The sequence below is a fragment of the Acinonyx jubatus genome, chromosome B3 (genome assembly GCF_027475565.1).
Source record: "Acinonyx jubatus isolate Ajub_Pintada_27869175 chromosome B3, VMU_Ajub_asm_v1.0, whole genome shotgun sequence".
In the NCBI taxonomy this organism is placed as follows: Eukaryota; Metazoa; Chordata; class Mammalia; order Carnivora; family Felidae; genus Acinonyx; species Acinonyx jubatus.
The window spans coordinates 4,851,952-4,875,782 of NC_069386.1; the positions used below are offsets into that span (position 1 = coordinate 4,851,952).

General features: G+C 46.0%; 1 protein-coding gene across 2 annotated transcripts; it reads left to right on the forward strand.

Moving 5' to 3' along the window:
• The first annotated feature begins 6,806 nt into the window (after window positions 1–6,806).
• On the forward strand, window positions 6,807–16,011 carry ZNF774 (zinc finger protein 774). 2 transcript variants are annotated; one of them, XM_027068145.2, is made up of 5 exons: window positions 6,807–7,723; window positions 8,239–8,300; window positions 9,269–9,391; window positions 11,920–12,026; window positions 13,642–16,011. In XM_027068145.2, exons 3-5 carry the CDS (start codon window positions 9,285–9,287, stop codon window positions 14,880–14,882), a joined length of 1,455 nt encoding a protein of 484 aa, XP_026923946.1. In that variant the 5' UTR covers window positions 6,807–7,723; window positions 8,239–8,300; window positions 9,269–9,284; the 3' UTR covers window positions 14,883–16,011. The 2 variants fall into 2 exon arrangements, with proteins under 2 accessions (XP_026923946.1, XP_026923945.1); XM_027068144.2 differs by lacking the exon at window positions 8,239–8,300 and having other exon boundaries at window positions 6,813–7,723.
• Window positions 16,012–23,831: the final 7,820 nt, after the last annotated feature.

A 23,831-nucleotide genomic window follows, 5' to 3' on the forward strand; every position in this document is an offset into this window, starting at 1 on the left:
GGAAATGTTCTGGAATTAGATAGTGGTGATGTTTGCCCAACATTGTGAATATACTAACCACCACTGAATTTTTGAATTTATGCTATATGAATTTTATTTCAAAAATATTTTTTAAATGAAGCCAACCTAACATATTGCCTGCAACCTTTAACAAATCTTAGATTTCTTTTGTTCCCACAGGACAGGAAGAGAAAATGCTGCTTAAATCACTTTAGTAGAGGAGCACCTGGGTGGCTCAGTCAGTTAAGTGTCCAACTTTAGCTCAGGTCATGATCTCAAGGTTTGTGAGTTCGAGCCCCGCGTCGGGCTCTGTACTAGCAGCTCAGAGCCTGGAGCCTGCTTCGGGTTCTGTGTCTCCCTCTCTCTCTCTGCCCCTCCCTTGCTCATGCTCTGCCGTTCTCTCAAAAATAAGTAATCATCAAAAAAAAATTTTTTTAATTATTCCTGTAGAAAGAAATGTTCCCCAAGTAATACAACATGAAAATCTTATGGCTTTATTTTGGATCATCTATGGAAGTAATGTAAAGTAAAAGGTTCCCAGTAAATAAAGTGCTATGTTAACATCATTAAAAGTGGGGGGAGGAAAAAAGCCAAAAATTTTAAAGGCATTTAAAAATAGAAACAAACAAACAAACAAAAACAAAACAAACACAAGCCTTCCCCCCACCCCAGGTGATTCGCATAGCTATTAAGATTTGGGAAGTGCTGCTCTACATATGCCCTTGACTGCAAGACCCCCATGTCCTTCCTCACCCTCGCTCAGAAAACTCTTCCCTTTCCTTAGAGGCATCCCCAGATGTGACACTACTACAGTTGTTAGCTTGGCCAGCCCACACCCTTCTCCGGCTGCCTGTGCGGTAGAGGCTGTTGGCCAGGTAGTGCCACCCCCCGGGTTAGGAGGGGGCCCCTCTCCAGTCCTGGGTTGCGAGGCATCCCTGCTCCCCGGAGAGCACGGGGCCCCAGCTGGCCCCGTGCCCGGGACCCCAGCCGGCCTCTGCTGAGCACAGCTCTCTGAGTTTCTCGGTCTGCCTTCATAAGTGGCTGAAAAACACACCAGGCACCAAACTGTTCCCCACCTTGTCCTCATCGCTTCTTCTCACCAGGTACCTCTGCCCCCAAATCTCCACTCTCCTTCTTGAAACAAAAAAGTAAAGGACCTCGGATACCGACACATATAAGAACATCAAATGGAATGAGGAAAGAAGGGAAGGATTCCCCCTTCTCCCCAGAGATATCTCAACTGTAGCTTCTGCTTGGGCAAAATTTTCTAGCACACATGCACAGACACAGACACACACACACACACACACACACACACACACACACACAGAGAGGAAAGATATGTAGCAAAATATTAACAGTGATTTTTTTTAGTGGGTGGTAGGATTTATCTATTTCTCTGTATTTCTAACTTTTTAAATTTTTTTAAATGTTTTTATTTCTTTGTGAAGGAGAAAGAGACAGAGCATGAGCAGGGGAGGGGCAGAGAGAGAGGGAGACATAGAATTCAAAGCAGGCTCCAGGCTCTAAGCTGTCAGCACAGAGCCCGATGCAGGGCTCGAACTCAGGAACTGTGAGATCATGACCCGAGCCGAAGTCGGACGCTTCACCGATCAAGCCACCCAGGCGCCCCTGTATTTCTAATTTTTTAAAAAAATGAATGCATCTTACTTACATAATCATAAAAATAAAAGATTTTTTGTTAGAGGAAGTAAGAAACTCCCATGGTGATGGAATATGTGATTTCAACATGCATTTTCAAATAGAGAATTTCTGTCTTGCAAAAATTAACTTTAAGGTCACAAAGTCTTCCTCATACGATTCACAGTACACAAAAAAGTCTTTTATGAGTGATGTCGGGTTACCAGAGACAGGAAACAAAGTTGGTTCCCAGATCCTGGAAGGAGGTTGTGCGGAAGCCTTCTGGAAATTTCAGGCCCTCCTCCAAATGATAACACATCTTTACAGAAGATATACTGTCTCCTCTGTAAAGAGAGAGTTTAGGAGAATTACCTCATTATCATACCAGTTGGTCATAATCCCCGCCTGATCCTTTTTATCACCTTAGGTATAGATACTTTGTTTTGAATCTCTACCAAGAAGGAGTTGAATTGGTTAATTCTCCTGGAAGTGGTTCAGTTTAAAAGGGTTTCAAGTAATTTTGCTCGTTTGTTATTATCGTCAATATCGTCAAGGATGAAAGCTGCACATTTTGTTCCTAATTGTATTCTCTTTTAGGTGAATTATCTGAACGCTTTACAGAAAGTACATTTAACTGGATAATTCTAAAACACGGCATTAAAAACTGAATAGGGTCATTGAGAGAGATTTGAAATTCAGATGAGCAAAAGCTCTTCTTATGTTTGTGTACACGTCCATGGATTTTTTTTTTAACAGAAATGGTGCGTTATTGGGGAATTTTTAAATTTCGAGTGTCTGACCTTTGCCACTCAAACTAGCTTAGGCAAGAAAGGAATGTGCATTGACTCATAAAACAAACTTAAGGCAAAGTCAGGGTTATTTCTGGCCTCAGTGACCAAAGACTCGAAGGCTCTCAGGACTGCCCCCCAGCTTTTGCTCTCTGCTTCCAGCTCTCTGTGGTCCACTCATGCACTCAGACTGCAGTTCACCCGGCAGGAAACATGGCGGCCCCTGCCCCCAGCCTCCCGGCCTCCCGGCCTCCCGGCCTCCCATCTTCCCCTGTGGGAAAAGGCCTTTTTTCTTTGGTTCCAGATTAAGAAGTGCCAGGGAAGGTTCCTGACAGGCTCTGCTTGATACACCAGCACACTCTCTGACAAACTGTCATCGCAAGGTGGCACGGGGCTGTGACTGGCTCAGTCTGGATCAAGTGCCCACTTCTGGTTTTTAGTATAGAGTGTAATGTTTATTTATTTATTTTGAGAGAGAGAGAGAGAGAGAGAGAGAGAGAGTACAAGCAGGGGAGGGGCAGAGAAAGAGGGAGAGAGAGAGTCCCAAACAGGTTCTGCGATATCAGCGCAGAGCCCGACGTGGGGCTCGATCCCACGGACCGCGAGATCATGACCTGAGCCGAAATCCAGAGTGGGACACTTAACCGACTGAGCCGCCCAGCCGCCCCTCAAGTACCCGCTTCTAAACCAAACCCTGTGACGGAGGGGAGGGTCATGCAAGGAGAGGCCAGCTCACGTCTGACCACGGGTGCTGTTTCCTCAAGAAAGATCGGGTGCTATTTCTTGTAGTACCCGGGACCAGTGAGCTAGTAGACAAATGACAAATGTTCACCACATACAAGTGGGATCATATTTGATGCACCTGTTTTGCCACATTTTTTTTTTTTTACACATCTTTCATTTTTCCACGTGCTGCATTAGTTCAATGCTGATAGCATTTAATGGTGGAACGATATTCTATTCTGGAACCCAGACGTGATGACTGGAAGCGACCAAGACAAGGGCCTCCCACTAAGGTAGGCAGAGCAGAGAGACAGAGGTCATCTGAGTCCTTGCTGGCCCTCCCAGAGTGGCTGGACCAGTGCTATTTCCACGCTTCTTGATACCTGAGAAAAATAGCCCCTACAGGCTGAACGACAGTAGTCCCTTACACACAGCCAGGCGCAGTCCCTTAGAGAGGGGCTCCAGGCAGGCTGGAGCCATTAAAAGGAGGCCAGGAAGTTTATCACCAATGGGAACAGACGCAGGACAGTGCTAAGAACCCCAAAGAGACTGAAAGGGAAACTGAAATAAAAGAAATTGCAGCTGGGGCATCTGGATGGCTCAGCCGGGGAAGGGGGGGGAGACTCCGACTTCAGCTCAGGTCATGATCTCACGATTGGTGAGTTCAAGCCCAGCATCAGGCTCTGTGCTGTCAGCCTGGAGCCTGCTTTGGACCCTTTGTCCCCCCACCCCCCCCCCCCGCTCCTCCCCCACTCTCTGAAAAATAAACATTAAAAAAATTTTTTTAATGAAGGAAACCTATTAAAAAAAGAAAGAAAGAAATTGCAGCCTGTTTCTTTTTTGAACTGTTAAAGGAGACTGACCCATAGAGCATCCCTGAGTCAACGCGACGTAGTTACAGTAGTGTGGAAATGGCAGCCATGGATGAATCGGGCAGAAAGAGGGTCAGAAGTAGCACCCTGAGGCTTATGCTGTGTACCATGGAGGGTTTCAAAAATCTCCAAGTGCTCCCAGTAAGGGTGATGGGACAGGCTGAAACTGAGAGCCAGGAAGCCTCCCGAGGTGTCACCCTGTGGCTGAAGACCCATGACCAAGACTTCAGGGCAGTGGCCTAAGCAGGCACCGGAGAGAACAGGCCCCCGGAATTGGACGGGTCAGTGGCGATGAAATGAGTAGAGAGGCCAGGAGAGATCTGGTGAGTGAGCTGTGCGTGGGGTGAGCAGGAGTCAGTGGAGAAGGTCAGCTGGAGTACTGGGGTCCCTTCCCCCCGTGCGCCCCCTGCTCCCCAATAACATCTTGGGAATGAGTAAGTGGAGAGGACGCCGTTGGGGGAGACAGACAGCTTTCAGAGGGAGTTTGAACTTTAAATGGACTACGATTTGCCCAAATTTAACTATTTCAAACCCGAAAGAGAATGTTTTAACCAGTAAGCTGAAGAGCTGCCCAGTAATGAGAATCTTCTGAGGAATCTTAGTGCAGTCATGAAGACTTAAAAAAAAAAAATGTGTACTAGGGCGCCTGGGTGGCTCAGTCAGTTGAGCATCCTACTCTTGATTTCGGCTCAGGTCATGATTTCGGGGTTGTGGGATCGAGCCCCACGTTGGGCCCCATGCTGAGTGTGGGGCCTGCTTGAGATTCTCTCCCTCTCTCTCTCTCTCTCTCTCCCTCTCTCTGTCTCTCTCTCCCTCTCTCTCCCCTGCTCATACTCTCTCTCTCTCTCTCTCTCTAAAATTAAAAAAAAAATTCTTTTTTAATTTGTACCTCTGGGTCGTGCCATGTACATTGTGACTGTCCCTCCCCGCTTCCCCATATGTGTAGATCTCTATTACAAGTTTCCCTAAAGAGGTGCCACAGGAGTTTGACAGAGTGTCACAAGGAAAATGTCCTAAAGGCCACTTTAGTCCTGTGGTAGCCGGTCTCCAAGGTGGCCCACTGATCCATGCTTCCTAGTATTCATGTCCTTGTCCCACACCGTACCAGGGGTGGTCTGCATGACCAAGGGCATTTGGCAGAAGGGACGGTATATCACTTCCAAGATTAGGTGAGCCTCTGCTTCTGTCAGATCGCTCATTCTGGGGAAACTGGCCACCATGTTGTGAGGAGAGGCCTACGTGTGAGGAGACAGCCTGTGTATGTGTGAGCTTGGAAGCAGATCCTCCAGCCCCAGTCAGGCCTTCAGATCATCTGCAGCCCCAGTCAGCACCTGGATGCAGCCTCATGACAGACCCTCAGTTAGAGACAGCCAGCTAAGCTGCTCGGATTCGCGAGCCACAGAAACCATAATAAATGTTGTTGTAACCCACGACGTTTGAGGGGTAATTTATTATGCACCAATAGACGATATACTCCCTCCCTTAGAGGGAGTTAAAGCACCTGCTAAAAATCTCTTTTCATCCTCCATGAAGTCTTTTCAGCTTCCCTCCCCTCCTCCATTTCCATGCTGCCACACCTGTAAGCACCCAACTCCTAATAGGTCACGGGCCTACTCCAAGTAGCCACCTGGGGTACATGGCCTCATTTCTCTACAGGCTGATTTTCTCATGAGACCGAGCTTCTCCTCCCCTTCTTCTCCCCACACATCTGATAACGATGAATAAAATGCTAAGAGAGCGAGGCTGGGGCAGAAGGAACGAGGCCAGAGGGAGAGGCAAGGGATAGCCATCAGCCACATTCAGTGACTCATGTATCTGCCCTCCACACTCCCTGATGATCGCTTGAAGAGCCATAGAATCTTCCTGATGGCAGAATACCAGAAAGACCCCTGAGGGGCCTGGAGATGCCTCTGATTATCCAGGTCCTGAACTGTGTTCCGTTTATGGGAGCCTGGCACTCCCTAGGTTTCCAGGGTGTTCCTTGCTGTTTCTGGGTTCCCATGAGATTTCAGTTTATCCCATTTCCATCTAACTAAAATATATCTGCTGAGCAAAACCAGATGTTTGTTTATGGTGGGCAGAATTCCCCAAAATGCTATTGTGGTCATTTTGCAGCTGACTACAGTTATATAGCAAAACAATTGAGATGCACTAGCTATATGGAAGAAAAAAAAAAAAGAAAACATTATTTGGTATTGCAGTGTATCTTCTATGGTTTCTCGCCTCTGTTGGCCTGTGAGCTTCAGGAAGGCAATGGTCACATGTGATTCCTGTGGGTAACCACAATGCGCAGAACAGTCTGGAATGTAGAACGTTCCCAGTAAATATTTGTTGGAAGATACACCGTACACATTGAAGGAATGGTTGAACTAGCGCTTAAGGAGTCTTTCACATTACCCCTTGAGCTGGTAATTCTAAGAATTTTACAGTCCACCACAAAATGTTCTTCTTCTTCTTCTTATTATTATTTTTAATAATATTATTTTTAATTTCTTCTTTATTATTATTATTCTTTTATTATTCTTTATTTATTTTTGAGAGAGAGAGAGAGAGAGACAGAGCACGAGCGGGTGAGGGGCAGAGAGAGGGAAACCGAATCCAAAGCAGGCTCCAGGCTCTGAGCTGTCAGCACGGAGCCCCACTCAGGGCTCAAAGAACCATGAGACCATGACCTGAGCCAAAGTTGGACGCTTAACCAACCGAGCCACCCAAGTGCCCCAAAATGTTTCGGTTTTTTGTTTGTTTGTTTGTTTGTTTGTTTTTAACTGCACTGAATGAATCAACAAATCGGGTAGACAGGTGCGTTTTCTTCATTGTAAAGAAAGGCTTCTATTATTTTTTAGGTAGGGGCTCGCCCAAAGTGAACACTGGTTCTTACATAAGACCCGGGAGGCTCCACAGTTTGGAACCCAGTACACCTTTCCTAGGCGATAAGACACCCAGGCCAGCCTCCTCTGGCTATTAACAGGCGTGGTAACCAATGGAGAGGAAATTGCGATGCTAATGGAAGGGGGCAAAACGTCTGTTTTCCGCTAAAGGCTTCTGCTTGGGGTTTCTTAATGCACAGCCTCATTTGCCCAGGGATCTATTGGTGGCAGACACCAGGCAGGCTCTGCCCCCCAGGATGGGGAACCCGGCACAGGAGGATCCACAAGGCCGCGGCGATGAGCTGCCCCGCGCTTGGCAAGGGCGAGGTGCCAGAGCGCGGGAGGCGCCGCCGTTGGTACAAGGCTGCTCGGCGGCAGTCGGGTGAGGCCGGGTGGTTCGCATCTGCAGAACCCTCTCCGGGTGTACAGTCTCCGGACCCCACCCTCTCACCTCGGGAGAAGCAGTTCCCGCGGTAGGGAGAACTGGGTTTTGCACTTGGCACCGCTGGGACCTGGGCATCCCCGGACTCCGAGTCCTTTGAAGCGGTCTTGTTCGAGACTACATTTCCCAGAAGGCCGCGCGGAGATTGAAAGCTGCACCAGCCTATAGACGGACAAGGCTTCTGGTCGCCGAAACTGAGCAGCCAATGGCAATGAAACAGGGGCGGTGTCTTCCGGCTGCGAGCGGTCGAGCGCAGAGTCCCACCTGTGTCCCCACAGCCCTGTCACGAATCCCGGTCGGGTTCGAGAAGGGACCGCCTCGGCTTTGTGGGCCGGGAGCGGCTCGGCGGTGGAGGACTCTCACTTTCTGCTCCATCCCGGAGCCGGGCCGGTGAGTGATGCGGGGAAGGAGACTGCGGCGGTCGCCCGGGAGCTGCAGAGGGGTGTGGAGGGGACTCGCCCGCCGCCGCGCTGTGGCCCCTGCCAGGTCGCCGCGCTCGCCTTTCGGAGCCCGCGGGTTTCGCTGAAGAGTGAGGAGAGGTGGCTGCGGCTTTCTGTGCCGTGGTCGGGATAGCCCATCCTCTTGATCAGTCTTCCCGCTCCTCGGTCGTGGTCCCCGGGCTTCGGCGTGCCTTGTGACCCTGTGACCGCGGCGCCCTGATTAGGGCCTGCAGCACCGCGAGGGGGGTGGGGGTGGGGGACGAGTGCCGGTCCCACCCGTGCCGTCATGTCCCTATTAATAAACCCAGCGAACAAGCCGGTGCCGCTCACGATGGCACTTAGTCACAGCACCTCGGCGCTCCGGGAGCCTGCGGGGTCACCTGCGGGGGGTGGGGGTGGGGGGACGGGAGACCGGGTGGGAAACAATGTTTCCGTGACCGTGGCTGTGAACTCTCCTCCCCTCAGTCCCGCTGTCTCCTGCAAGTGGACCCTGCAGTTGTGTCTCCTAATGGATGCCGAAATAAAATGTATGCTCAAAACTTATTTTCAGTTTTTACCTCCTAATGGCATTCCTTTCGTTTGTTGGGGTTTTAAAGCAGAGAGATGAAATGTTTCCTTACGGATTTTAGGTCTTTAAAAACTCAGTACTTTATAAAGGACCGAGAGCAATGTGTGTAAATGCATGAGTATTTCCACGAAAAGTGCAAGAGAATTCTAGTAGTAGCCAGGTGCTTCGATTGGTGTGACAAAAGACGAGAAAGAGGAAAGCTTCCTCGTTCCAGTCTGGTCCATCCTCCACTGAAACGCAGAAGTTTTTGTAGTAGATTCAGCTGGCTGACTTGTGTTTTTTTCTATTGGAAACTCTTTAAGCCACCCCTCCCCCCCCCCCCCCCCCCGCAAACACACACACACACACACACATCAAAACAAAACAAAATTCTATTTCTTTGTGACTCCTACTGCCTTTTACAGCACATTACTGTAAAAATGGTACCCAGAACTTTTCATGTTCTGTCTGATCTGTTCCTTGAGGTTGACACCAAATCTGCAAGCCAGGAAAAGTCAGCTGTTCTCATAGCTAATACGAGTATAATTAAATCCACAATTTCCTAGCTTGCCGAGGAAGATGTAGCTGGAGAGCTTTTCGCAAAATCAAGTCCCTCCCCCCAACACCTGCGTACTCTATCCTTTGTTTATCTTGTCCATCGTGAACAATTTGTTCCTCAAAAGGTTAATGTTTCTTGTAGCTGTGTTTGGGAGCTCCAGGCCTCACTTAGTGATGTGAATGTTGGCCAAGGGAAGGATTATGTAAAAACAGTAAGAAAAACAACCCTTCTATGGTTGACAGAATTTATCTCAGAACTATTCTATTCCGGGGGGAGGGGGGGCTGGGGTCTTTGGGTACACTGGTGGCACCGGGGCGGTCTTTTGATTTTGAGACAATGGTTAGACTATCCAGAGAGCTTTTGATGCATACTGAGTTCTCCTGCTTTAGGAACTGATGACTCTCAATGATGTGGCTGGGGACTTCAGGGAAGAATGGGTTACCTGGACCCTGCTTAGAGAATGCTCTTCAGGGATACCACCCAGCACAGTTACAAGAATGGGCTCTCCCAGGGTAAGGATGCTACTCTCCTTTAGGTTTAAGACTTAGATCACGTGAGGGGCACCTGAGTGGCTCAGTTGGACAAGCGTCTGACTTCGGCTCAGGTCATGTTCTCACGGTTTGTGAGTTTGAGCCCCACGTCAGGCTCTGGGCTGACAGCTCGGAGCCTGGAGCCCGCTTTGGATTCTGTGTCTCCCTCTGTATGCCCCTCCACTTGCCTGCATTCTGTCTCTCGCATTATCTCAAAAATAAATAAACATCAAAAAAAAATTTTTTAAAGACTTAGATCATGTGAGAGGGCCCAGGTCTGAGTGGTCTCTAGGGACGTTGATCTCTTAGAGCTAAAGATCTCTGTGAGATCTTTAATAATTGTTGCCTCCCTAGCAGAAAAAAAAATAACTTCCTTTTTTTTAATGACTTACATTTTTATGGCACTTTATGGTTTGCAGATATCTTTGATATTTATTGTTTAATTAGTATCTCACCATAGGGGCACCTGAGTGGCTCAGTCGGTTGGGCGTCCGACTTCAGCTCAGGTCAGGATCTCACAGTTTGTGAGTTCGAGCCCCGCGTCAGGCTCTGTGCTGACAGCTCAGAGCCTGGAGCCTGTTTCAGATTCTGTGTCTTCCCTCTCTCTCTCTCTCTCTCTCTCTCTCTCTCTCTGCCCTTTCCCTGCTTGAGCTCTGTCTTTCTCTGTCTCTCAAAAATAAATAAATGTTAAAAAACATTTAAAAAAATAAAAGTATACTAATATATACTCATTGAAGAAAAAGACAAACAAAATGAAACCAAAAGTCCCACTCCATCCCACTTCGGAAGAGTTACTGTCCTTCCAGCCATTGTCCTAAGCACAGATATAATTAACAAAAACAAAAGAGAAAAAATTGGGATCATACTGTAAATTCCGTTGTGCATCTTACTTTTTTATACAATACATTGTATTGTAATACATTCCGACAACAATAACTTTTTCTATACATTGCTTCAAAATAATCGCTTAGTATTTTATTGTATGGAATACAATAATTTACATTAGATTGAACCATATATTTGACCATTTTTAAGCCGCTTTTTAACTTATACAATGGCAATTAAAAAAAATTTTTTTTTGAAATTTATTTATTTTGAGACAGAGAGAGAGCACACTCAGGGGAGGGGCAGAGAGAGGGAGAGACAGAATTTCAAGCAGGCTGCGCGCTGTCAGCACAGAGCCCGACTCAGGGCACGAATTCACTGTAAGATCGTGACCTGAGCCGAGATTAAGAGTTGGACGCTTAACCGACTGAGTCACCCAGGCGCCCCTACACTGGCAATTTCATATGGCTTAATCAAATATAATTATTCCTTTGTCATAGGACATTTAGGTCCTTTCCAGATCTTTACCAGTATTGTGATGAACATCTTTTAGCTGTCTTTTTTTTTGGGGGGGGGGGCAGGGAATATGGTTTCTTAAAGTATAATTAGTTAATAATTAGGTAATAATAGATCTCTTGCACAACTTTATTTTTTAACTTTTTTTTTTCATTTCCTTAGAATTCCCAGAACTAGAATTGCTGGGCCAAAGAATAGATATCTTTCTATAGTATTTGATATTTTTGCCAAATGCCTTCCAAAAAGATTGAATTCTTTATTCCTACAAGCATTATATGAAAGCGTCCATTTCTATACATGCTACCTATCATGGTAGGATAATTTAAGAGTCTGGGTTAAATACTAGTGATAGCTAACATTGAAGAGTTCCCACTTAATCCTTACCAATACTAGAAGGTAGGTCTTATCATTATCCCTATTTTATAGATGATGACCCTGAGACAGAGAATTTAAGTAACTTTCCTGAGGTCACACAGCCAGTAAGAGGAAGGGTTAAGATTGACTCGTAGGCAATATAACTGAAATTTGCACTCTTTTCCTCTACATTGTATTGCCTAACTGTATCATTGTTTTAATTTGAATTTTTCCGGTTAATGGTAAGTTTAAAGATTTTTCATATATTTATAGATTGCGTGTATTCGTGTGTGTGTGTGTGTGTGTGTGTGTGTGTGTGAATTGCCTATTTATGACCTTTGCCCATTTTTTTTTTTTCTTACAAGTGTTTGTCTTTTTCTCATGGTTGTATCTACTGCTGCCTTTCTGGGAAAAGTTTAAAGCCCGACATTAGAGTTAACTTCCTTGATTCTTTCTAAGGGTGAGGTCTTGGCAGCATTGTTTCTGAGAAAATTCTCTATCTGAATTTAGCCTTGTGCCTTCAGAGGTGAATTGTGCTAACTCTAGAGTTTCTGTCACCCAAGTCTGTTGTGTGTGTGTGTGTGTGTGTGTGTGTGTGTGTGTGTGTGTGAGATGAGAGGAAAGGGGCTTTTTTCTCAGCCCCTTGGGGAGGTAATCTGTTTTATTATTCCATCTCATTGTTTCACTGAGACCAAACATACATTAGCATCTCCCTGGGTGTTGTCCTCTGCTTAGGGAAGAAGGAGGGCTTGCCTTTTGGTCAGGCTTTGTATGGCTGGTTCTGATTAATATGCTATGTTCACCTTCCTGTATAGGATTTCCAGACCAAGTGTGATTTCCCAGCTGGAGCAGAAAGAAGAACCGTGGACGCTACCGCTCCAAAATTTCGAGGCAAGAAAGATCCTACGGGAAAGTCACACAGGTGAGATGTGACTATTACGAGGTGGGAAAAAATCTAGCCCTTGCTTAGGTGAAGAATTTGGAACGCTGCTGTAGACTTCTGTTCTCACTTTTACAGGTTTAAGTTTGACTTCTTGGGCAGTCAGTAACGGACCAAATAAAGTCTTCATTTGGTTCATTTATTTAAAAAAAAAGATTGTTTTAGGGGCGCCTGGGTGGCTCCGTCAGTTAAGCGGCCGACTTCGGTTCAGGTACCGATCTCACGGTCCGTGGGTTCGAGCCCCGCGTCGGGCTCTGTGCTGACTGCTCAGAGCCTGGAGCCTGTTTCAGATTCTGTGTCTCCCTCTCTCTCTGACCCTCCCCCGTTCATGCTCTGTCTCTCTCTGTCTCAAAAATAAATAAATGTTAAAAAAAAAAATTAAAAAAAATTGTTTTACATTTATTTATTTTTGAGAGACACAGAGAGACAGAGCACAAGTGGGGGAGGGGCAGAGAGAGAAGGAGACAGAGTCCGAAGCAGGCTCCAGGCTCCGAGCTGTCAGCACAGAGCCCGACATGGGGCTCGAACTCCTGAACCGTGAGATCATGACCTGAGCCGAAGTCAGACGCTTAGCCAACTGAGCCGCCCAGGCGCCCCCCCTTTTTTTCTAATTAAAAAAAGTTTATTTTTGAGAGAGCGTGAGTGGGGGAGGGGCAGAGAGAGGGGGACAGAGGATCCGAAACAGGCTAGGCGCTGACAGCAGCGAGCCGGACGTTGGGCTTGAACTCACGAAGCACAAGATCGTGACCTGAGCTGAAGTCCCTTCATTTTATTTTTTTTAAGTAAACTCTTTGCTCAACATGGAATTTGAATTCACAACTCCAAGATCAAGAATCGCAGGCTCTACTGACTGAGCCACGCAGACGCCCCTGAAGTCTTCATTTTAAATAAGCATTTCACTTTTGTCTATACTGTAACATCTTTGAAAAGAGTTGCCGGATTTGGACAATATGTGGCATATGCTCTTGAAGGATATCAAGGTTACTTCAAGAGTCACCTTAAGGGGCACCTGGGTGGCTCAGTCGGTTACGTGTCTGACTTTGGCGTGGTCTGTGAGTTCGAGTCCCACATCGGGCTCTGTGCTGACAGCTCAGAGCCTGGAGCCTACTTGGAATTCTGTGTGTGTCTCTCTCTCTCTGCACTTCTTCCGCTCACACTCTGTCTCTCTCTCTCTCCTTCAAAAATAAACATTTAAAAAAAAGGATTCATCTTAAAAAGGGTTTAGGAATTTAGGTTTTGTAAGCTTGATAAACTTCACCGAGTTCATCTGGCTGGTTCAGTCAGTATAGCCCATGAGTCTTGATCTTGGGGTTGTGGGTTCAAGCCCCACATTGGGTATAGAGACTACTTAAAAATAAAATCTTTGCACCAGCAAAAGCGGCCGTATAATATAGATATGATAAAATAGATGGGATACGCCAGCCTGTAGTATAAAAATAAAATAAAATCTTTAAAAAAGTAAATAAAACTTTTCACAAGGTTTAAAATCAGAGTAGTCAAATTAAGTGTAGTCTGTTGCAAAACCACTAATCTCAGTCTTCCTCACTGCTTTCTGATGTTTTTCCCGATAATTGGTTAACTTGTGTTAATTTTTCAGACTTTGAGAATCAGGTGACCAAACTCAGTCGGGACATTTCAGAAGCAGCAGAACGGTGTGGAACATCCTCAGAAAGGGCCAATAAGGATATTTCTCCTCCTCCTAGTTGGGGAGGAAACTGGGAGAGGGACCTTGAGTTAGAAGGGGAACACGGGACCCGCCCGGGAGAGGGCCAGCCGGAGCCCTTTCCGCAAGAGAAGGATTTAAACGAGCTCCTGGATGGATACGCAGGAAAGAAGCCCGTGTGTGCAGAGTGCGGGAAAAGCTTTAACCAGAGCTCCTATCTCATAAGACACCTACGAACCCACACTGGCGAGAGGCCTTATAAGTGCATCGAATGTGGGAAAGGCTTCAAGCAGAGTTCAGACCTTGTCACCCATCGCAGAACGCACACGGGAGAGAAACCCTACCAATGCAGCAGCTGTGAGAAAAAATTCAGCGACAGCTCTACGCTCATCAAACATCAGAGAACCCACACAGGCGAGAGACCCTACGAGTGCCCCGAGTGTGGGAAGACCTTTGGGCGGAAGCCACACCTCGTCATGCACCAAAGAACCCACACGGGAGAGAAGCCCTACACGTGTCTCAAATGCCATAAAAGCTTTAGCCGAAGCTCAAACTTCATCACCCATCAGAGGACCCACACGGGCGTGAAGCCTTACAGGTGCAGCGACTGTGGGGAGAGTTTTAGCCAGAGCTCAGACCTGGTGAAGCACCAGCGAACCCACACGGGAGAGCGGCCCTTCAAATGCGCAGAGTGCGGAAAGGACTTCCGAGATAGTTCTCACTTTGTAGCGCACATGAGTACCCACTCGGGGGAAAGGCCTTTCAGCTGTCCTCACTGCCGCAAAAGCTTCAGTCAGAGCTCACACCTGGTCACGCACCAGAGGACACACACAGGTGAGAGGCCATTCCAGTGTGACAACTGCGGGAAGGGATTCGCCGACGGCTCTGCCCTCATAAAGCACCAAAGGATCCACACGGGGGAAAGACCCTATAAATGTGGCGAGTGTGGGAAGAGCTTCAACCAGAGCTCCCACTTCATTACCCATCAACGAATCCACGCAGGAGACAGGCCCTATCGCTGTCCCGAGTGCGGCAAAACCTTCAGTCAGCGTTCCCATTTCCTCACACACCAGAGAACCCACACAGGGGAAAAACCTTTCCACTGCAGTAGGTGTGACAAGAGCTTCCGCCAAAAAGCACATCTCTTATGCCATCAAAACACCCATTTGATCTAGGAAATGGTCCGCTGCCCCTTCCAGATTTTCATTTCTCTTGTCTCCAAGTGCTCCATGTAGAGAAAGCCTGAACCTGGGCATCAGAGGCTGAGGTTGGGCCCCGGTCTGTCCTCTGTCTTCTTCCCCGCTTTAATGGCGGAGATAAACTCATAGGCACCAAATAATATCCTGAACACAAAAGGCATTCCTTCAGTGTTTTTGACCGACCTTAGGGGTGAGTTTGACGGTTGATGCTTGGTAAGTAAAAGAGAAGTGAGATAAATGTGGCCACATTATCACCATTAGTGAATAATATTTGAGATCTTATCATAAGCCCTTAATACCATATAATGGCTGGCCGTTAAAAGGCGCTCGGTACGAAGTTGGTTGCGTTTAACTAGTCTTATAACTTGATAAGGAATCCGTTAGTGCAGCCCTGCAAGCCCAGAACTTGCCAGAAATGAGATTGCCACTAGAAGATTTGGGGTGTGAACACAGAAAACAGAAAACACTCTCCCAATCCAGGGCTGTGCAGACATTAGTCACCAGATGTCTCATTGCCATGACGAGGCAGAATTCTCGAAGAGGATGTTTGTGGTCCTGTGATTTAGAGGCTGAAAGAATTTCAGAAGCTCTTTGTACAGCCGTGTATGAGGTACTCCCACTGGAGGTTTGCTGTCATCTGAGGCACAAATATCCCATGATGAACAAGCCCAAGGGACCTGGAAGGGGACTATAAAACTATGGAAGCAACATTGCTGTTAAATATTACAGGGATCCTTCCTGGCATTTAGCTGAAGGAAACAACTCCTGTCTTTGAATCGCCTGGGTCATTGGCCCATGAGTTTTAAGTTACTGTGACTCCCTAATTTTTTTTTAAGAGTCATTCATTCGATGCACCAGTACATTTCTGTATTTAACTGAAATAAATTGAGGGAAGGCAGTGTGTTGGAAAGAACACTGACTTCCTTGAGAAGGTGAGGTGTTTGAGACCTGGCCCTGACATTTAATTTGGCCGGACTTTACCTTCTCTCAGCCTCTACCTTACCTACCTCACAAGATTGTTGTGAGGCTCTAATGCGCACACATGCACACACACACACAAGCACTTTGTTGTTAAATTATAAAGTAATAATATCTCTAAAGTTCAGTGTTGCAAATGTCTTCCCTCCAAGGAACTCTGGCTAATATTTCCCAGGTGTCCCATTTTCTCTCATAATAACAGACTTCTTTCTCTACCTGTTGAAAACCTAAGGCCCGAAAATGCTAAGCAACTCCTCATGGGTCACCTAGGCGACACAGAGCCAGGATCTGGCTGCGAGTCTCTTCTTTAACAACATAGAACAGACCAGCTCTGACATTTGTTAGAGTGTCTCTGAGACATTACGTGTAGGACTGGCCGCCCCGTGTTATCTGCATCAAACCGTTTTGAATTTGGAAACGATGGAAGGATGTAGCCTAAGTTCCAGGGAGCTTTACAGGACCCTGTGCTGGAGGTCCTTGATCGTCATGGAGTGAGAGTGGAAAGGCAAGGACAGGCACACGTGGCTTGGGGCGGGGGGGGGGGAGGGGGGCGGGTGGTGGTGGTGGTTCACACTCTAAGGGAAGAGCGGTGAGCCAAAGGTAGTCTTCTGAGGCTCCCTATGGCGATACGGACTAAACTATTACATGAGCCTTGGGACACGAGTTCATTCCCTTCCGTTATATGGAATGCTGCCTGAGTGCCGTCACTTGGGGCTAGGACAGCTGATAACAGAAGCTCTTTCTTTGAAAGAGTCATTAATCGACCAGAAATAAAAACTCCGGTGAATCCAGTGCGCGGTTCTCAAAATGTGAGCCCAGACCCGTCGTGTTACTGTCACCTGGGAACTTGCTAGAAATGCACATTCTAAGCTCCCACCCCAGACCTGCTGAATCAGAAACTCTAGGGCTGGGGCTCAGCAATACTGTTTTCATAAGCCCTCCAGGCGATGGTGATGCATGCTCGGGTTTGAGAACCTCCTTTCAAAGGTGTCTCTTCTATTAAACACAGCCACGATACTGGAAAAAAAAATCAACAGTGATTCACAGTATCATCAAATGTTTCAGTCAACGTTCACATGTCCCTAACTATCTTCTGTTGTTTTGTGTTTTTGTTTTGTTGTTGTTGCTGCTGTTGTTTGTTTGAATCAAAATCCACATAAGGTCTCCATCGCGATTGAGGTGGTATTTTCCTTACAAGCCTTGATCCGAAGTTCTCCCCTTTCTTCCTCCCTCTCTCTGTTCTTGTAACTTCCTTGTTGAACAAACCTGGTTGTCCCGTGGTGCCTCCCACAGCTCTGCGTTTTTGCTGACTCCATCCTCTGGGCCCTTTAACGCGCTCCTCCAGCCTCCTGATATTGGCATTCAGATCCGTAAACATGATCAGATTCACATTTGCGGGGGGTGCGGGGGCAGGCAGGAATACTCCAGAGTGATCTAGTGTCTTCTACCAGGAGGTACGTAGTGCTGTTTTGTCTCAGATATTAGCAGCCCTCAACACGCCCTTGATTCATTTGGGTTTGCCAAATGGTGAGGCTTTATTTATTTCTATCACTTATTCCTTCTTCGTTTATTAGCGGGAATGCTTCTATCAACAGCACTCCCTCCTCTCAACTCTCTGGTTTCCCTGAGGTACAGTTTGTATAGGAACAGCACACCCACTGTTTTATTAGAATTCCTTCACTCTTTAAATATCGCTACTTGCATATCAGCCTCCGTGCCCTAGATTTCGAAGCTCCTTCCGTGAGAGGCTGTTTCTGACAGGACATTTATACACGCATAAATCTCGCTTTTCCAGTGGACTCCTTTGGTTTTTTTCCAGCCTTCTTCCCCGCCAGTTTGTCTGGTTCCCCGTGAAACAGTGCGCTAAAGAGTTCAGTAAATACTTGAATGATTCCTTAGGGACGGACTGTAACTTGCCAATTCATACTTCCCATCAGTATCCTGGCCTGAAGCAGGAGAGGCAGCCACGTCCCCATTAGCAGGGAATGATTTTACATCCCTTTTATGGTACTATGAGAGTATAGCATCTTCGCTCATTTTATCTGCCATTTTATCACTCATTGTATCTATCTACCCAAGTATTATCCTGAATCCAATACGATCCGTTGTTAAACAACAGTAATAATTTGTAAAATTGAGATGGGAAGGCAAGGGAAAGCCTGGCTGGCGGAGGTAAGGGGTAATTTATGTGAGGTCCAGGGGTACATACCTCCAGGGGGAGAGTGCTTTGTCCAGGGTAGGCTGTAGAATGAGGTATACAGAGGTGAGCATCATACCCCTCAGAAGTGACATCCTGAGAATTTTGCACTGAGTTTATGGAAGGTGTCTTGGAAGGGTAATCCCACAAGAAGGAGCCAATTAGGGACTCAGAGGGACACAAAAGCTACATTATTAAACACAAGCAGCATAACCCTGAACCCTGCCAGAACTGCGATGCGCACACATTGTCTGCAAATGACACGTAGGGGGCAGGATGTAGAGGCGGCACAGAACCAGGGGGCACAAGACCCAGTTTCTGGTTTGGGTGCAGTTAGTTACCAGCCGACGGTCCTTGGACAGGTCAGCTGATCACCGTCGGCTTCAGTCCATCAGTTCAAGCAGAGAAAGATCCTTCCGGCTGCTGCACTTCACACACCCGGGGCTCTCGGAGTGCCCAGCACCGTCCGCTGCGGTGCACGGGCTCTTCTGCGAGTGCTCCTTCGTGCTCTGGGAAGAGGAGAGCGAGGGGCCCATGGCCTGGGTCTTTCTCCATCTCCCACGCCTCAGCCCTCCCTGGGCTGGCTGGCTCAGTCGGTGGAACTTGCAACTCTTACTGGTGAGTTGCAGCCCCACGTGGGGCTGGGCAGAGCGCATCCAGAAAAACAACAAGCAACGCCCCCCCACCCATTGCCGCCAGTAGTTAGCACATTACCTCCAAACCAAAGATCTCTGCAGGCTCCAGCCTCTCCTATCTCTACTTCCTTCCAACGGTGTTTGGTGGACGCCACTGGCTTGTCACATATTAAGTCTTTTTCTAGTACCTTGTTTTTGATGATGTGTATCTACAAATGTGTCTGTCCAGTAAGCTGTGAGCTCTTGAGGGGCAACGTGTGACTTGCTTTGTGGCTCTGCCCCCCCCCCCCCCCCCCCCACAGAGCCATGAGCAGGAAGACTCAAATACTATTGGTGAGAGTTGAGGTAAGTGACGTTCCGTATTTTCCCTTTGTTTCTACCCTATTATTACTGGGCCATTAGCTTCTTGCACACACTCCATACCTCCTCCCTCCATCACTTCAAAATGCACATCGTTACCAACCTGTACCAATTTTACTTCTCCCGATTCCTTTCAACCCTACGTCAGAACCTCCATCTCTCCTCCACCTCTCAGCTCCAAACGACCACCACTCTCTTTTCTGAATTCCTGCCCTAGGCTCCTACGGATCTCCCTGATTTTGTTTTTGCTCTAATTCCTTCTCACAGAAACCAAAGTGATTGTTTAAAATCCTAAATCAGGGGTGCCTGGGTGGTTCAGTTGGTTAAAGCATCTGACTTGATTTTGGCTCAGGTCACGATCCCCCAGTTCGTGGGTTTGAGCCCCACGTCGGGCTCTGTGCTGACAGCGCAGAGCCTCCTTGGGATTCTCTCTCTCCCTCTCTCTGCCCCTCTCCTGCTTGCTCTCTCTCTCTCAAAAAAAAAAAAAAAAACTTAAAAAACAAAATCCTAAATCTAATCACATCACCTATCTGCTTAAATAAAGCCCACAGCTTCCCATTGCTTTTAGTATAAAGACCCAAATCTTTAACCAGACCTACAAGCCCCCCCTTGGTCTGACACCCCCAGCCTCTTCTGATATCACCTTCCTTCTCACCCACTGTGCTTTCGCCTGCCCACGTTCCCTCCATTCCTTGATCGCAACAAGGTTGTGTATGTCTTAGAGCCTTGGTCCTAACTGATCCCTCTGCCTAGAATGTTCCTCACCCAAATCTTTGCTTAGATTCCTATTTGCCAACCAGCTTTCAGCCTGAAACTCACCTTCTTGCAGAGACTTTCCCTGACTGTCCCTGTCTAGTCAGTCTTCCTCTCCCAGTGCCCACTATCCCATTGCCCTCTCTCATTTTCATCAAAGTCCTTACACCTGTCTGATATCTTCTCATTTATTGTTCTGGTAAAACTCCATATTAGGAGGGAGCCACTTCTCTTGTTTCCCCATCTATTGCCCGCACCTAAAAGAGTGCCTGACATGTGGTAGGCAGTCAATAAATGCTCACTGGTTGGATGGATGGACGCACACTCACAGGTAGGGATCTCACTGTGTTGGAAAAGTAACAGCACGAGACGGAGGTGGACAGAGAAGGTAAGTGCGGGTCACACCGAGAAAGCTCTTAGTTGCCAAATTGAAGATTTCAGATGTTATTCTCTGGAGAAGGGAGTGCTGCTAATGGTCCGGTAGAGGCCAAGCAAGATCAGCAGCTGAGGAAGTTTGCTTTGACAGCTATCTGTAATTTACATTACCGAGAGAGAAACTAAAGGCATTGCCAGAATCTATGATATAAAGTGTTTATAGCACAATGCCCAGCCCACACCAAGTCATGGTAGGTGGTTATCATCATGACTGAGCACCATGGCAGGCGCTGGGAGACACCAAAACAATAAAGCAAGATCATTAAATCTTCTTCCTACCTCAAAATGAACTCTCCTAGACCTTATTATATTTCTTTCTTCTTCATCATCTTCTTCCCCTTCTTTTTTTTTTTTTTTTTTAATCAAACTTCTACTCACATGTAGTTATTCTCAGGCTCTTTTAATAGGGCTTCCCAGCCCCAGAATGCTTTTGGCTTAGATTCCTCTTTCTCCCTTATTTGCTCTATTTTGTTGGTGCCAAGTTACATAGCCACTGCCTCTACCCTGCTTTTTCTCTGTTTAAATTTGTAAAAGCACCATGAGCTTTCTTTAAAATTTTCCAGAAATACAGAACTACCCAAAATAATAAGTAAATAAGTAAATAAATAAATAAAACAGGAGGGGTGCCTGGCTGGCTCAGTCGGAAGAGCGTGCAACTCTTGTTCTCATGGGTGTGAGCCCCACGTTTGGTGTAGAGGTTATTAAAAATAAATAAACCTAAAAAAATAAAATTACTGGTCCCTGAGCATTAAAAAAAAAAAAAAGGAAATCCCTTGTCTCTTCCTCATTCCCTCCCCCAATTTCACCACCCAGATTTCAACTCTGTAATAGCCCCACATGCCACATCCTGTTTCTAGCTCCTCTTCTCCAACCCTACTGCCATCATCTGAACTAACAGGATGGTTTTCCATCTGGTCTCTTTAACTTTTCCCTTCACTTCGGCTCAGCAAACATTTACTGAGGGCTTACCACACACCAAAGCCTACACTAGACCCTGGAGGTATAAAGACAAGACAGTGAAAGAGGTCCATGTTGAAGAGCTCTTGAACTTCAGGAAGTTACTGACTCTTTCTGACCCTTATCTCCTTATCTGCAGAATGAGGATAATCCCAGTGCCTTCTTCATGGGGTTGAGTGCTGATCAATGGGATGACACACAAAAAACTGTCTATACAGTATCTGCTTTCGTCTGCCCCATAAATGTCAATGACAACAACGATAAGGATGATAATCTTTGCCTTGGAGGAGTTTATCATTTAATGGGGCGACTTGAAGAATAAGAATTTTCTAGGGGCACCTGGCTGGCTCAGTGGGAGGAACGTGCAACTCTTGATCTTGGGGTTGTGAGTTTAAGCCCCATGTTGGGTGTAGCAATTACTTATGAAAAAAGAAAAAGGAAATTAAAAGGTAGGAGTAGAGAGCTGAGCGACTGAAGTATAGGAGCTTGGACTCATCCTCTAAGAATACATTTCAAAGCATGAGCCAAGGGCACCTGGGTGGCTCAGTCGGTTAAGGGTCTGACTTCGGCTCAGGTCATAATCTCATGGTCTGTGAGTTCAAGCCCCACATCGGGCTCTGTGCTGACAGCTCAGAGCCTGGAGCCTGCTTCAGATTCTGTGTCTCCCTCTCTCTCTGCTCCTCTGCCACTTGCACTCTGTCTCTCTCAAAAATAAACATTAAAAAGAATTTGTTTAAGTAAAACAAAAAGCATGAGCCAAGGCTCACTTGCATTAGTAACATTGGGGGTGCTTGTTCAAAATACAGATTTAGTGGCCCCACCTCTGACCAACTTGGTAAATTCACACTATGGAATACTGTACATCAGGGAAATGAACAAACTACAGTTACATGCATCAACACAATGAGCCTCAAAAATTCACTAGTGAACACAAAAATAGGACAAAAATACACATAGAAGAGTCGAAAAGCCATAAAGATGAACACAGGAAATATTAAACAATATATTACTTGAGCAGTAGGGATGAACATAAGTTATAATGAACAGCAAAAGGTTTATGAATACAAAATCCAGGGTAGAGGTTAACTGGAAGGGGAAAAAGAATGTTATATTTCTATTTCTTTTTTTTTTAAGTTTTTTCAATGTTTATTTATTTTTGAGAGAGAGAGAGAGAGACAGAGCATGAGTGGGGGGAGGGGCAGGGAGAGGAGACACAGAATCTGAAGCAGGCTCCAGGCTCAGAGCTGGCAGCACAGAATTTGATGCGGGGTGGAACTCACGAACTGAGAGATCATGACCTGAGCCGAAGTCGGACACTTAACAGACAGCCACCTAGGTGCCCCTATGTTTCTATTTCTTAAGCTGGGTACCGAGCACACAGATTTTCTTTTTATCATAATTCCTCAAATTAATATGAATCACTTACATACTTTTTATTTATATTTCACAAGGGGGGAAAAAAAGAAACAGGAAAACAGAACAGTTTTCCAGAGACTGACCTTTTCCACTTAAATCTCATAAAGTTAAGTTACAGTGTGAGGGAAAAAAAATAAAAATAAAAAAAGGGCATTCCAAGCACCAAAGGCTAAATAGACACTAGGCCAATCCCCACCATTCTTTCCCAATCACACCCTCATAATTTCCCATTTTTCTTTCAGCTAAAAAAAAAAAAAAAAAATCCCTATATGTATAAATTAGTGAAAATAAATGTCCAGAAGTTTCTAGGCCCACCTTCTATAAACAGCCAAATGTGTACCCCTGTCTAAATGAAGATACCCTGCTACATTGGTAGTGCTCTTCCGAACAATTTTTTTCCCCCAGAAAAAAATGTTCCCACCTTTCAGATTATTTCCACAGGGTGTGAATATTTTTACAGCTCTGATTAATTGCTGCCAAATAATTTTCTGAGCAAATTGTACCAATTTACAATGCTATCAGCAATAAATGACTAACAGTTTTAGTACACCCTTATCGTTGAGAAAGATTTTGCTAATTTAATAGACATGATTCTCACATATTGTTTTCATTTGCATGCATGTCTTTGATTGCTAGTGAAGTTATGCCTGTGTTTCACATGTTAACTTCTTTCTTGTATTTCTTCTGTTGTCTGTCATTTGTATACTTGGGGTATGGGATCAGGATCAAAAACTCGACTACTGAAGGGGTACCAGGCTGGCTCAGTTGGTAAAGTATGAGCCTCTTAATCTTGGGTGGTGAGTTTGAGCCTCATGTCGAAGGCAGGGTTTTCTTAAAAACAAAACAAAACAAAACAAAAACTTGACTATGTGAATTTGGGAAAGTCACTTTTTTTTTTTAAGTTCATTTATTTATTTTGAGAGAGCGGGAGAGACACAGAGCCTGTGAGTAGACGAGGGGCAGAGAGAGGGGGACAGTGGGCTCGATCCCACAAGTCACTGATTTTTTTTTCCTGTCTTCTTCCCTCTCTCTCTCTACTATACTATTTTTTTTCCGCTTGATATGTTATACATGTTCATTTTAGAAATATCAGAAAATACAATTAAGCAAACAAAACAGGTAAAATCACCCATTATTCCGCCTTCTAGAGATCAATACCATTTAATACATATCTTTTTAAACCTTGCTGTAACA